This window comes from Polypterus senegalus, chromosome 16 (assembly GCF_016835505.1).
Source record: "Polypterus senegalus isolate Bchr_013 chromosome 16, ASM1683550v1, whole genome shotgun sequence".
In the NCBI taxonomy this organism is placed as follows: Eukaryota; Metazoa; Chordata; class Cladistia; order Polypteriformes; family Polypteridae; genus Polypterus; species Polypterus senegalus.
The window spans coordinates 89,268,611-89,282,781 of NC_053169.1; the positions used below are offsets into that span (position 1 = coordinate 89,268,611).

The 14,171-nt window shown below is 41.7% G+C and overlaps 2 protein-coding genes across 3 annotated transcripts in view; both read right to left on the reverse strand.

Annotated features, from left to right (window-relative positions):
* abcg8 (ATP-binding cassette, sub-family G (WHITE), member 8) overlaps positions 1-2,852 on the reverse strand; it is a 43,210-nt gene extending 40,358 nt beyond the window's left edge. The window contains exon 1 of the mRNA XM_039738180.1: positions 2,742-2,852. The gene's annotated coding sequence lies outside the window, so the exon portion shown is untranslated. The remainder of the gene's footprint in view (positions 1-2,741) is intronic.
* A 4,858-nt stretch (positions 2,853-7,710) lies between these two features.
* The window catches only part of dync2li1 (dynein, cytoplasmic 2, light intermediate chain 1), a 47,180-nt gene continuing 40,719 nt past the window's right edge, over positions 7,711-14,171 (reverse strand). For both annotated transcript variants that reach the window (XM_039738576.1, XM_039738577.1), the window contains exon 13: positions 7,711-8,001. In XM_039738576.1, the coding sequence (XP_039594510.1) occupies positions 7,930-8,001 (72 nt within the window). In that variant the 3' untranslated portion in view covers positions 7,711-7,929. The remainder of the gene's footprint in view (positions 8,002-14,171) is intronic.

Consider the following 14,171-nt stretch of genomic DNA (forward strand, 5'->3'; position numbering starts at 1 on the left):
ACTACAGCCTCAGTGCTTAAGTGAAACATCACTCTAAATAAACTTAGTTACTGAACAGGAACGGCACTTTTCAGAGAAGCTACTGTGATGCTGAGCTGGATGCTCATGATTATCAGTCTCCAAGGCATTTGTTGAATTGTATTTTCAAAGCACCTCTAACATTTATCAAATATCAAAGGGAATAACTACCTTCTTAGATTCTTTTTTAAAAGGGGGATAAAAGGAAATATTAAAACCAGCTATACAACTTGTAACCTCTTACCTGTCTCACTGTTCATATTGTGCCCAGTGTATTCAGCCTTAAGGACTTCTAATGGTGGGCTGCTCACTGACTGGGACTGTCTTTAACTTCAACCCAGTTTACCAGTTAATGGTGGGATACACAAAAGGCACCCATTTGAGCTATAAAGGAACTGCAGTTAGACAAGGAATGAGCAATCTTAACTTCTCAGCTTGCTAGTAGTAACTGGACAGAGACATTAAATTAACAGAAGTAATAACAGCATATACATCAGGTCAGGTCAGGGTGGGGTGCATGCACTGGTACAGCACATTGCCGCACCCACCACACGACGAAACAGCTCGGGATCCTGGTTGGCAAACCCCCAGGCAGACACACAGTCCAGTCCCACACTCTGGAAATGACCCTCTATCTGCCGCAGCCAGGTGTTACGTGGACGACCCCTTGACCTGGTCCAGCTACTCAGGTCCTCAACAATGAGGATCTTACGAGCTGGATCACCCTCTGGGAATCGCGCCACATGGCTGTAGTGCCGTAACTGACGCTCCTTCACAATGCAGGTAATGTGCCTCATTTGGGACTCCAAGAGCAACACAAAGTCAAACCAGTGGTACCCAAGGATTCTCTGAAGAGACACAGTACCAAAGGAGTGCAGTCTTCATCTCAGGTCACTGGATAGCATCCATGTCTCACAGCCATATAGCAAGACAGGAAGCACCAGGACTCTAAAGATCCTTTTGCATAGAAATCGGGAGCGCCACACACGCCTTTCCAGCAACTTCATGAGATATATATATATATATACAGTCATATGAAAAAGTTTGGGAACCCCTCTCAGCCTGCATAATAATTGAGGCTCCTTTCAACAAAAAAGATAACAGTGGTATGTCTTTCATTTCCTAGGAACATCTGAGTACTGGCGCGTTTTCCGAACTAAAATTTTTAGTGAAGCAGTATTTAGTTGTATGAAATTAAATCAAATGTGAAAAACTGGATGTGCAAAAATGTGGGTCCCCTTGTAATTTTGCTGGTTTTATTGCATGTCGCTGTTCAATGCTGATTACTTGCAACACCAAATTGGCTGGATTAGCTTGTAGACAGGAGTGTCCAATCATGAGAAAATGTATTTAAGGTGGTCAATTACAAGTTGTGCTTCCCTTTGACTCTCCTCTGAAGAGTGACAGACATCATGGGATCCTCAAAGCATCTCTTAAAAGATCTGAAAACAAAGATTGTTCAGTCTCATGGTTTAGGGGAAGGCTACAAAAAGCTATCTCAGAGGTTTACACTGTCAGTTTCAACTGTAAGGAATGGAATCAGGAAATGGAAGGCCACAGGCACAGATACTGCTAAACTGAGCATGTCTGGCAGGCCAAGAAAAATACAGGAGCGGCACATGTGCAGGATTGTGGGAATGGTTACAGACAACTCACAGATCACCTCCAAAGACCTGCAAGAACATCTCGCTGCAGATGGTGTATCTGTTCTATGAATTCTAAAATTCGACGCAATTTGCACAAAGAACATCTGTATGGCAGGGCGATGAGAAAGAAGCCCTTTCTGCACTCATGACACAAACAGAGTCGCCTGTTGTATCCAAATGCTCATTTAGACAAGCCAGATTCATTTTGGAACAAAGTGCTTTGGACTGATGAGACACAAATTGAGTTAATTGGTCATAACAAAAAGCGCTTTGCATGGCAGCAGAAGAACACCGCATTCCAAGAAAAACACCTGCTACCTACTGTCAAATATGGTGGTGGTTCCATCATGCTGTGGGGCTGTGTGGCTAGTTCAGGGACTGGGGCCCTTGTTAAAGTCGAGGGTCAGATGAATTCAACTCAATATCAATGAATTCTTCAGGATAATGTTCAAGCATCAGTCACAAAGTTGAAGTCATGCAGGGGTTGGATATTCCAACAAGACAATGACCTAAAACACAGTTTGAAATCTACAAAGGCATTCATGCAGAGGGAGAAGTACAATGTTCTGGAACGGCCGTCACAGTCCGCTGACTTGAATATCATCAAAAATCTATGGGATGATTTGGAGCAGGCTGTCCCTGCTCGGCAGCCATCAAGTTTAACTGAACTGGAGAGATTTTGTATGGAAGAATGGTCAGAAATACCAACATCCAGAATGAAGACACTCATCAAAGGCTATAAAGGCGTCTAGAGGCTCATAGGAGTAAAAGGAGGCTCAACTAAGTATTGATGTCATATCTCTGTTGGGGTGCCCAAATGTATGCACCTTTTTAATTTTGTTATGATGCATATTGCATATTTTCTGTTAATCCAATAAACTTAATGTCACTGCTGAAATTCTACTGTTTCCATAAGGCATGTCAGATATTAAAAGGAAGTTGCTACTTTGAAAGCTCAGCCAATGATAAAGAAAAATCCAAAGAATTAAAAGGGGTTTCCAAACATTTTCATATGACTGTATGTATATATCATATGTATAATATATAATAATGCATATATAATACAAAAAAATTAACCTTGGTGGGTTCATGCAGTCTTCATTCAGTCCAGGATGACAATTAGCAGATAGTCCAGTTGTTTTGCTTGAGTGTCCAACAGCTAAGAGTCAAAGCTCCATGAAAGCGTCCATTATTTTTCCACCAATAGACATTCTTTATAAATGTGTCAGAAAAGCAGCAACTGAAGAAATTAAACTGAGAGAGAACTCTTTTGGAAAAAAAAGTCTAACAAAAGGCAAACATCCACCCACCCATCCTTCCTGCCCCAAATTAACACACATGTAAAACTCCTGGTTTCTGTCTTGGCAGAAAGCTTACAGTTTCTCAAAACACACAGAATGTTGCTCAATTATTATCAAAACCTCAAGGTTTTTCCCTCATGGGACTGAGAAGTTGTGTTGTCTAAGCAAAATACTATGAAGCCTGCTTACTCCTCTTCAGCTTGACAAGACTTTCAGGCTTAGGCCCAACTCCTGAAATCTGTCAGCTGAAATGGTTAAACTATCTCCCTTACCGCACGGAACAAAGGGGTTGTAGGGAAGAGTGGCGAAGAAGAAGCTTCAGCTCTGGGGAGAGACAACATGTCATCGGCAGGTCATGTATAAAAAACTCAGATACCTGAAATGGGTTTGAATGAAGGCAATTTCACTGACTGAGTGGAGTTTGCAGGCTCTCTCAATGTCTGAGGGAGTTTTCTTTCCACAAGTCAAAAGATATGCATTCTGGGTTAAACGAAGAATCGGAATCAGTCCATTGTGACTCGTGTGTGGCTATGTAAGTGAATACATCCTGCAATGGGCCAAATGCTCTGGTCTCAGATGAAGCTTGAGATCCCCCCTGCACTCTTGTGGCCTTTTATGCACTAAATTAAATTTTGAGAACCACAGGCACAGTTGTGTGGAGTACTGAATGCATCTGGACTTCCTAAAAGAGGACTCCAACTGAGCCCTCCACTGGTGTTTTACACTATAACATCATAACATGATATCCCAAAGCACACAGCAGTACACACCAGGAACTGTTCTGCTGTTTCACGGGGAAGACAGAAACTGGAGCACTCTGCCCAAATCTCAACTTGAATAGAAGCAGTCTCAAACCTTTTCTGTTGACTTTCCTAGGAAATTTGATGCTTTATTTGCTCAGCGTGAACCTTTGTCCCCACTCTTTGTAGTTCTAAAACTTAAATGAAGACCTAAGCCACTCCTGCTGTCATTTTAACTCTGTGCAATATTAAACAGACTATACTCATTTATGACGATAGCACTTGGGCTGATGGATACTTTGTAGTGCTTATGGGAATCCTTAAAGAGATTTAGCTTGCTGTTCATTTGTCAACCAATATCCCTCAAAATGAAACTACCACCAATTTTTACTTGTGTGGCAGTAGGGGGCGCTATCGCTCCCTTGAACCCTCGGGTACCACGCCAAACACCAGGTAAAAGTCCAACAATAATTATTTTTATTACAATAATTATGTGCACTAAACACCCTCCACTCCACACTACTTATTAATAAACAACTCTCCAACTCCCAGACACGTTGCCCTCCTACCACCCAGCTCAGCTCATTGTCTGGGAGTTCCCATGGTCCTTTTATACTCCCCTCCACAAGTCCTTATTCCTTCCGGGTCAGGGTAAATAGTCCTTATCTTCACCCCGGAAGCACGTTGTTTCTTCCCGTCATGGGATTATGACGCACTTCCGGGTTATAGGGCATAAATGAATCCACTGGCCTCCCAACAGTGACTCCCAGTGGTCCCCAAGGTATCCAGCAGGGCTGTGCATAAAAACTACATAGTCCATGAGGCCCTGCTGGAATTCGGGAGAGCTCCTCCTGGCGGCCTGGGGGTGAGGGCCGGAATATGAAGCCGGCCGTCCACCACACTTGTTTGTTTCCCCTTACAGGAGTGTCAACCATCAGAACCTTGGCTGGAGACTTCGTAATGCCGTCAATGTGAACCATTTTGAAATCACCCAAATAACATGTTCTGAGCAGACCATGCAGTACATCTAATCATATTCTCACATACAATACCAAACCAAAGCAAATTCCACTTACCAAACTTACCAGCAAGGCCCTCCCAAACCGAGACTATCGTGTTTTCAGTAACCGCAGATCTGTCAACACCTGTGAACTTATGTTTTCGTAAAAAATGTTAAAATCATTCATTTTGATAGCACATACAACTATGAGAAATTCATTTTCAAAGCAAAATCTGTTATGGTAGGAAGATCACAAGAATTGTTCCCCAGGTACCTGTATGTTTTTTTTTCTAGTTTGAGAAGATTTACATAAATAACATTATTCAAATAAAAATGTCATAGCAAATTACCACAATATGTCTAAATCCATCCCAAAGTCTAAATACTACTTAACTAATCTACTTAACGCCATTCGCCACCCAGCACAAAATGTAGATATAGCAAGGGGGGCAAGTGTTCATCGAGCCTCTTCAACAGTACACTATTAATTGTAAGTGGACACGTTTGCTGTGGGACTCCCGATCTCTCTTGGGGTCCTCAATTAGCATTATTACAGTGAAGTGCATGCCTTGGTCAAATGTCAGCAAATGTCACAGGCACCAACTTGGTCTCATGGAGAACAGCATGCACTTGATGCTAGGCCTATTCTGAATTCAGTAGCACCTGATACAAGGACTTTGCAAGAGAGATACTAATAATGCCACGGTTTATTTATTCAAATTTTGTTTCAAATGTACTTCATTTAAATTCAGAATAAATAATACACTGTACCTAAATATTAATTAGCAATGAGCCCATGAAAAGCAATCACTTTGTCTTATAATGCGAAGGAGTAAAAGTGAAGGATTGTTTTCAGACAATTGCTACATTAGTCCACAGTGTCTGAGCAGAAGACCAGGACAGTGAAGTCTACGCTTCGGTGCAAATTATTGTCGGACCTCCAAGTCACCTGGCACTTAATACTGCTTGTTACACATAATATCCCTCAGGTTATTAATTATAGCTTTAGACGAGTTGGTAGGAAGACCTGAAATCTTACTAGACACTCACATCATGTCAGGCAGGCAAGAAATGTCAGTGCAGGTTTTCAGATGTTGAAATGTGCTCATATTCATGCAGCGATGCTAACGTACAACATTCACACAGGAAAAGCAATTAAGGGTGTTGCACACACCAGTTACTCACTGCATGGTTATATTTTTAAATTATATTTCTTCCGGCAGCTGTCCGATATGCCTCGAATGCACCGTAACTTGTTCTAGTTGCCAGGGTAACCTTTCCCATCGTTGGTAGGCATGGCATCTGGGATCATCACCTGCTGGTAATTGCAGCTGTGGGTATAAACAGCCATCCATGGCTCTGAGTCTTCAGAATAAAAACGTATGCTAAACCTATTGCGACTATTTCTTGTTTTCCAAATTGGTCTCTTAGGTTTCTGACTTTCGTGTTGTCCTTTGGACCTCGATTCGCATAGCAAGACAGGAAGCACCAGGACTTTAAAGACTTGGACCTTCATCCTTCTTAGAACATCAGAACAATCTAGACGAGAACAGGCCATTCAACCTAAACAAAGCTCAACAGTCCATCCATCCATCCATTTTCCAACGCGCTGAATCCGTACACAGGGTCATGGGGGTCTGCTGGAGCCAATCCTAGCCAACATAGGGCACAAGGCAGGAACCAGAACATGCAAACTCCACGCAGGGAGGAGCTGGGAAGTGAACCCGGGTCTCCTAACTGTGAGGCAGCAGTGCTACCACTGCGCCACCGTGCCGCCTGCTCACCAGTCCTATCCACTTATTTCTTCCAAAAAAACAACAAGTTGAAATTTGAAACTCCCTAAAGTCTTGCTGTCTACCACACTACTTGGTACTACTACTATGCTTATTCCAAGTGTCTATCGTTCTTTGTGTAAAGAAAAACTTCCTGATGTTTGTGTGTCCCGGTGTACTTGATGTGCTCATTTTAAAATACCAGTCTCGATCCACTGGACTAATTCCCTTCATAATTTTAAACACTTCAATCATGTCACCTTTTAATCTTCTTTTGCTTAAACTGTAAATGCTCAGCTCTTTTAATCTTTACTCAAAACTCATCTTCTGTAGCCCTGAATCATCCTAGTCGCTCTTCTCTGGACCTTTTTCTAGTGCTGTTATGTCCTTTTTGTAGCCTGGACACCAAACCTGCACACAGTACTCCAGATGAGGCCTCACCAGTGTGTTATAAAGCTTGAGCAGAACCTCCTATGACTTGTACTCACACATCAAGGCGCTATATAACCTGACATCCTCTTAGCCTTCTTAATGGCTTCTGAACACTGTCGGGAAGTCGATAGCTTAGAGTCCACTATGACTCCTAATCCTAACTTTTGCAAAGATATCGGGGGCGCCAAATGCTGCCTGGATAGGCTCTGGTCTCAGATGAAGCTGGAGGTCCCCTCAGCACTCTTGTGGCCTTTTATGCACTAAATTATTTTTGAGAACCACTGCCACAGTCGTGTGGAGTACAGTATACATCTGGATTTGCCAATAAAACACAAGCCACAGACTCCAACTGAACGCTACGCTACGTTCCAGTGGTGTTTTACACTATAATACCATAACAACATGATACCCCAGAGCACACAGCAGTACACACCAGGAACTTTCAGTTTGTCTTTCGGACGTCGATTCTCATCTTCATTTTTTCTGCACTTTTTGACCTCCCAGTTTTGTCCCTTTTCTGTTTCGCGTCTCTCTCTTCTTGTTTGCCCTTGAAATATCTCGTCAGTTTCCCATTCAAAGTAAGACACAGAAGAGAGAGAACGTTTTCACCAATAGAAGAGACATCAGCATCCAGCAATGAGTGTATCGGTGACTCCTAATTAAGCTTCAAGTCTACCCAAAAAGAATGGTGAAGAAGAAGGCAACCAATTCACCTTTATAACCCATGACACAAGAAACCTGATACTTACTGTTGGTACTTAATACGACGTTTCTGAGGAACATACAGGAATAAGAGCAAAATAAAAACATCCACAACACTTTATTAGATAGCAGAAAACATGTAAGAATATATACAAATAGAGAATGTGGTAATATGTCCCTCATTGCAGCTGATGGTGAATTTAACAGTTTGGCTATAAATGACAAGTAACTGTCAGCTTTGGCCTGCTCAGGTCTTTTGTTTAATCGCCCAGGACTTCTAGAGACAACGACAGCTTCCACATCCAAATATGGCCTGCACTAGCTCCGCCGAGACTCCAGCTCCACTCCTTTCCATGTGGTTGATGCCTTCCTCTTATACTGCTCCAGCTCCTTAAATCACAAACACAGTGGGGTTCAGGTCAGTCCAATGTGTGCACACGTCTGCACTATCGTGACTTTTAGAGTATGAGGCGTTATATGTTGTCAAACACAATTTCGAACCTTTGTGTGCAGTGACCATAAAGATCACCTTCTATCAATCAATGTAAGGAAAACACAATACTGCTGAATTCCAGGAACGGTAGTCATCCGACAGCACAAGGTTGGAAATTCAAGAGAGGTTTGGCTTTGGATCTTTAATGTTCACTTATTTGTCTGTAACTTATCTTCTCTGCAAAAAAATAAATGGGCACCTTTGCTGTTCTAGAAATGTAGGACCTCGAACTTCTTAGCTCTGCCAGCCTTTTTCCTACATACTGGCATAAATTGCTTATCAATGTTTTCCACCGGCGCTTTATAATCGGTGAATAAAACTTTAATGGCACTCACTCTTGAAGCCTTCAAATTCTGAGGTTGCTGCCATAACTTTGTTCACTTGTGACAGGATCCTCTTTTTTTTTTTTTTTTAAACTTTGATTATTCTTAATGTTTTTCCCTTGCATAACGGGTCTGAATTAAATCCTGCCTCTTTTACTGTTGGTTAATTAGTACCCAAGGTTCAAACAACTGAATTTGGTGGCTGCTACAAACAGAAAACATTACACTCTGCCAAGGCATCACACAGGGGTGGAGGTTTAAAAAACATGGCAACCCACTCTCATTTATCTATTGTTCAGTGTCCTTGAGTGTTTAGAAAGGCGCCTACAAATAAATAAAATGTATTATTATTATTACTGACACAAAGTGAAAAAGACCCTAAAGCAGTAAACACAAACTTACCTCGGTATAGCACCTTCATGACATTAACAATCCCGAAGCCATTTACTGACACAATGCAACATAATCTATCCAACCACGTTTTGAACACATTTAGTCTTTAAAATGAAGGTTTGGAGGCAACTCAAAGTTATTTTAACTGAGCTGGTAGCATCTGCATACAATCCAAAGACCCAGTCGCCATATATGTGGAGTTGTTAGTTTTCCTTGAGGGTTTTCACCTGGTATTCTGCTTTCCATAGAAGTGCTTAAAGAGTTCAATACTTTAAACTTGCCCAGTAAAGGTAAACATGGGTATGCAGTGGGTATAGAAAAGCATCCCCCACTTTGAAATATTCCCATTTTTTTGCTTTACAGCCTTAAATGAAAACACACAAACCAATATTTTTTCCAGCTTTACTTACTCAATGCAATCTGTAACATCCAAGAGAAAGATATCACAGCTACAGTTCAGAAGAATTAAAAAAAATAAAAAACATGAAATACTGAGATTAATAAAGGATCATCACCCCTAAACTCAATCAGGTGTCAGTGTCCACCACTTCCATTGCGGTTACTGGCTTCCTTCTACCTGTGATCAATTGTAATCAGTGTAATTAGTGAAGCTCTTCATTCCCTTGCTTGGCAGAGCAACTGACTATGGGTGGCAGGCCACTTTAAAAAGATCTCAGGGATAGAGTTGTGGACAGACATAAGGCAGGGGACGGAGACCAAAAAATCTCAAAGGCTTTATCAATCCCAAGGAGCCCAGTAAAGTCCATCATAAAGAAGTGGCAAGTGTTTGGTACTACTAGGACCCTCCCTGGATCCGGCCATCCCCACCAAACTGGATGGAAGACTAAGGAGGAAACTGGTCAGAGAGGCTAACAAGAGGCCAATGGCCACTTTGAAGGAGTTACAGGATTTTATGGTAAAGATTGGTCATTGTGTGCATGTGACAACAATTTCACAAGTGCTCCACAATTGTGGCTTGTTCGGGAGGGTCGCAAGGAAAAAGCCACTTCTCAAGAATGGCCACATTAAGGCTCGTTTGTGCTTTGCCAGAATGCACCTTGAAGATTCTGATGCCAAGTGGAAAAAGGTCTTATGGTCGAACTATTTGGCCTCAATACCAAGCGGCACACCAATGCAGCTCACCATCCACAATGAACCATACCTACAGTAAAGCATGGAGGGGGCAGCATCCTGTTGTGGGGGTGCAGGACCTGGGGCTCTCGTTAGGGTAGAAGGAAAAACGGATAGGGCAAAATACCGTCAAATTCTGGAGGAAAACCTGCTACCCTCTGCCAGAAAGTTGAAGATGGGCAGAATGTTCACCTTTCAACACGACAACAACCCGAAGCACATTGCAAAATTGACCACACGGTGGCTGAAGGAGAATCAAGCGAATGTCCTTGTGTGGCCAGTCAGAGCCCAGACCTAAACACCATTGAAAATCTGTGGAAAGATCTGAAGATATCTGTCCACCAACGCTCACCATCCAATTTGACAAAACTTGAACAGTTCTGTAAAGAAGAGTGGGGGGCAAATATTGAGTGGGGTCAATCTAGATGTGCAAAGCTGATAAAGAAGAAACCCAACAGACTCCGGGCTGTCATTAAAGCAAAAGGTGGGTCAACAAAATATTGACATTGGGGCGAGTGATCCTTTATTAAGCTCAGTACATCTTGTTTTTGATTTTTTATAATTCATCTGAACTGTAGCTGTGATATCTTTCACTTGAATGTTATAGGTTGCATTGAGTAATGAAAGCTGGGAAGAAATATTTTTTTGTGTGTTTTCATTTAAGGCTGTAAAGCAAAAAAAAAATGGGAATATTTCAATGGGTGATTCTTTTCTATACCCACTGTATGTGCGACTGTGCCCTGTGATGGACTGGCGCCCTGCCCACGGATGGTAGCTGCCTTGTGCCATATACAAATGCTTACAACAGACATGGAGTTCAGAAACATCAATGCGGCCTTCATTAGCCATTTACTTAGGAATTATAATCCAAATAACATAATTGATAAACTATATTGTTGAGGACAGTAACACAAGATTGGCGCTTGTCCTCTGACCTTGTTGGTGCAAATCAATGTCTCCATCACTAACAGAGAATATAACCTTGTTTTCTAATAAGGTTTTAAAAACAGCTACATTTTATAAAAGAGTAGGCATTCTGCAGTATTTGCACATTGTCAAAGGAAATATGCATACAATGATCTGACCAAAATGTCCACAGGTCCACCTAAGGCCTTTATACTGTATGTTGTGATAAATATGAGTTTATTACACATCAGTGGCACCTCTGCAGACTCTTAACGCAGTGGCGTGTTGCCCTCTGCAAGTAGTAGGACATCTACATTTTTTTTTTTACCACTTCTAATGACTCAGCCTTGCATGAGCCAGTGGTCGTCTCTCAGACAAAGACACAAAATACCTGCACGCAGGGTTTGCCACGTGCAAGTTCACAGTCCAAATGAAGACATTTACTGCTGTGCTATAAACCAGTTGTTATACGTCACAGTTATCTGTCAACAGAGCAAGGCTACTAGAGGTCAATGTCTGCAAAAGCTGATCTTTCTAGACACGGCTTTTAATTGGAAATATAAATCTGTCAAGGCCATTTCGTCTGGGGTTACTTGTGGGCAAGGCCTAGGTAACAAGCGATCAAATCCTAGCAAGTGTACTCCTAGAAGTCGACTCAAAGTTGTCTTGAGTTTGTTATACTCTGGATGGGATATTTAATAACATTTAAAGAAAAATGGAAATACTATAAACACCATAGACAAAAAATTACAAAATATTCATTTACATTCTCATGTTTGTTTAATTGTTTCGGTTTCAAGGGCAGTCACAGTCAATTTGCCACATAGGAACTTACTGGGTGCCAGTCCATTCCAGGGCACACTTTCATGAACATACTGTATATAAACATTGGGCCAAATTACTTAATACACTAGATACTTTTCTGAATCCTAATACTAGAATTCTGCACAGTACATAAGTCAATAAACAAAATGACAGAACTTCTAATGCTTATCAGATTTATACATTAAATGCATCTATTTATTGCAACGTATAAGTCACCTCCAAATACCCAGGGCCAATTAAGAATCAGCTATTACTTTTACAAGTACATCGTTGGGGATTTGGGAGTAAAGCCAAGAGAAAAATCTACATGAGCACTCAGCATATAATACAATGGAATGTAAGATTTCAAACCAGGATTAGTGCATTAACTAACCACTGAATGACACGGAATATGATAACCACTTACAGCATGTGTGAGCAAAGTCAGTCCTGGAGGGCCGCAGTGGCTGCAGGTTTTTGTTCCAACCCAGTTGTTTCATTAAAAAACAATCCTTGCCAATAATTTAATTTCATGGCTTGTTAGTGCACAACTTTGCCATGTCAAGTCATTCTCATATCCTAGATTTTCTTCCCCTTCCTAAGGATATCATCCAAATGATCTGAAGTCTAAAACAGATGAGTAATTCTCAGTGCTTCACTTTTTTCTCTTCACTTTGCTTCCAAGTATTTAATGAAACACAATAGTGCATGATAAATACACACAGCTGTAAATGGAAACAAGCTAAATGGAGAAATGCTGGTTTCTTTTGTCATTTGTATTTTATTGCTAACTAGCAAAATACCCGCGCTTCGCAGTGGCGAAGTACTGTCTTAAAATTTTTTTATTAAGAAGAAAAGTAAACCTTTTTAAACTGAGGGAAAATATACCAATAATTATTTGTTAAGGATCTCTTTGTAGGCCACGTTGTCAGTTCGGCCCTCCAGATGTAATATGACCAAGCTGTGCGGCGAGCTTATAACGTACACTTGGCCATGTGAACAGTAATCTTGCCTCAAATCTCACAGCTTGGATTGCTGCTGTCATAATCGGTTTGAGTTTCATGGTTTGTTTTAATTACGACAGTATTTGCTGGACTTGTGTTGAAGAGACATTCGGCATCTGTCAAGCGTTGTAAGCATACAACCGGTTTCAGCGATAACTTCACATCCAGCTTTTGAGAGTTTAAACATTCATAAACATCAAAGTGTCCACTACTGAAATCGTAATCTGTGAATCTAAGATGTTTAAGAGGCATTGGCGGTTGTCGACAGGTGTAAAATATTTGGCCATTTCGGTACACTTGAAAGCGACAACCGAATAATTCAGCGGCAGCCATCAACTCACATGCAGATGCATAGGTGAAGGGCTAAAGCATTTCACTCTTCTAGTGCTCCTGTGTAGTATAATTATCTCCTGTACCGTCATCAGTCCACACCTTGAACCTGTCCCAGTCATTCAATACATAAGACACAATGTTCCTCCGGATATCAAGAGTGAGCCTGATATGGCCGTGCAATATGTAACAAAGAGAATGGAAAAGGTAGGTGCCAACTCCGGGCATGGAAACCACTCGGTAAGTGACAGTTCTTTGATCGATGGTGATCACCTCGATAGACGTGTTAATGGGGGTACGGTTAGAACGATAAAGGAAATGGGTACCTGAACAATGTAAACTAAGGCTAAAATACCTATACAATAACTTTAATCGTAACAAACGAACAATAAAACAGCGGAGAAGCCGTGGATTAAATAAAAAGGCTGCGGTTATCAGCAGGGAGACATGAATACCGAGGCGAAGCAAGGAAGGGAATGAAGAGACTGGAGCGACGGACGGCCTTATATAGGCAGACAGCCAACAACGTGGGAGGCGTGCGGATGGGGGACCCAACGCCGCCTCACACGGCAATCGAGCTGCTGGCTATGGACGTATATATGTACTTAAGTAGGATTCAGTTAGCGTTGGGAACCCGCCCATAAGTAACAAGGACCGTTGGAAAGTTCAATATGGTGGCTGACAGTGGCATCATACCACCGAAATAAGTACGTACATCGGTTTCGGTTAGCGCAGGGAAGCCGCCTACCAAATTTCGTGAAGATGGGGCCATAAATAAGAAAGTTTAACATGGCAGACCGCTATCACCATTACGCGTAGAATTTCTAAATGTAACCTGCTTAACTTTTGTAAGTAAGCTGTAAGGAATGAGCCTTCCAAATTTCAGCCTTCTACCTACACGAGAAGTTAAGGAATTAGTGATGAGTGAGTCAGTGAGGGCAACAAAGACCGTTGGAAAGTTCAATATGGCGGCCGACAGTGGCATTATACCAGAAATAAGTGCGTACATCGGTTTCGGTTAACACAGGGAAGCCGCCTACCAAATTTCATGAAGATGGAGCCATAAATAAGAAAGTTTAACATGGCAGACGTTGTCGCTGGCAGACGTTGTCGACCATTATGACCGTTACGCGTAGAATTTCAAAATGAAACCTGCTTAACTTTTGTAAGTAAGCT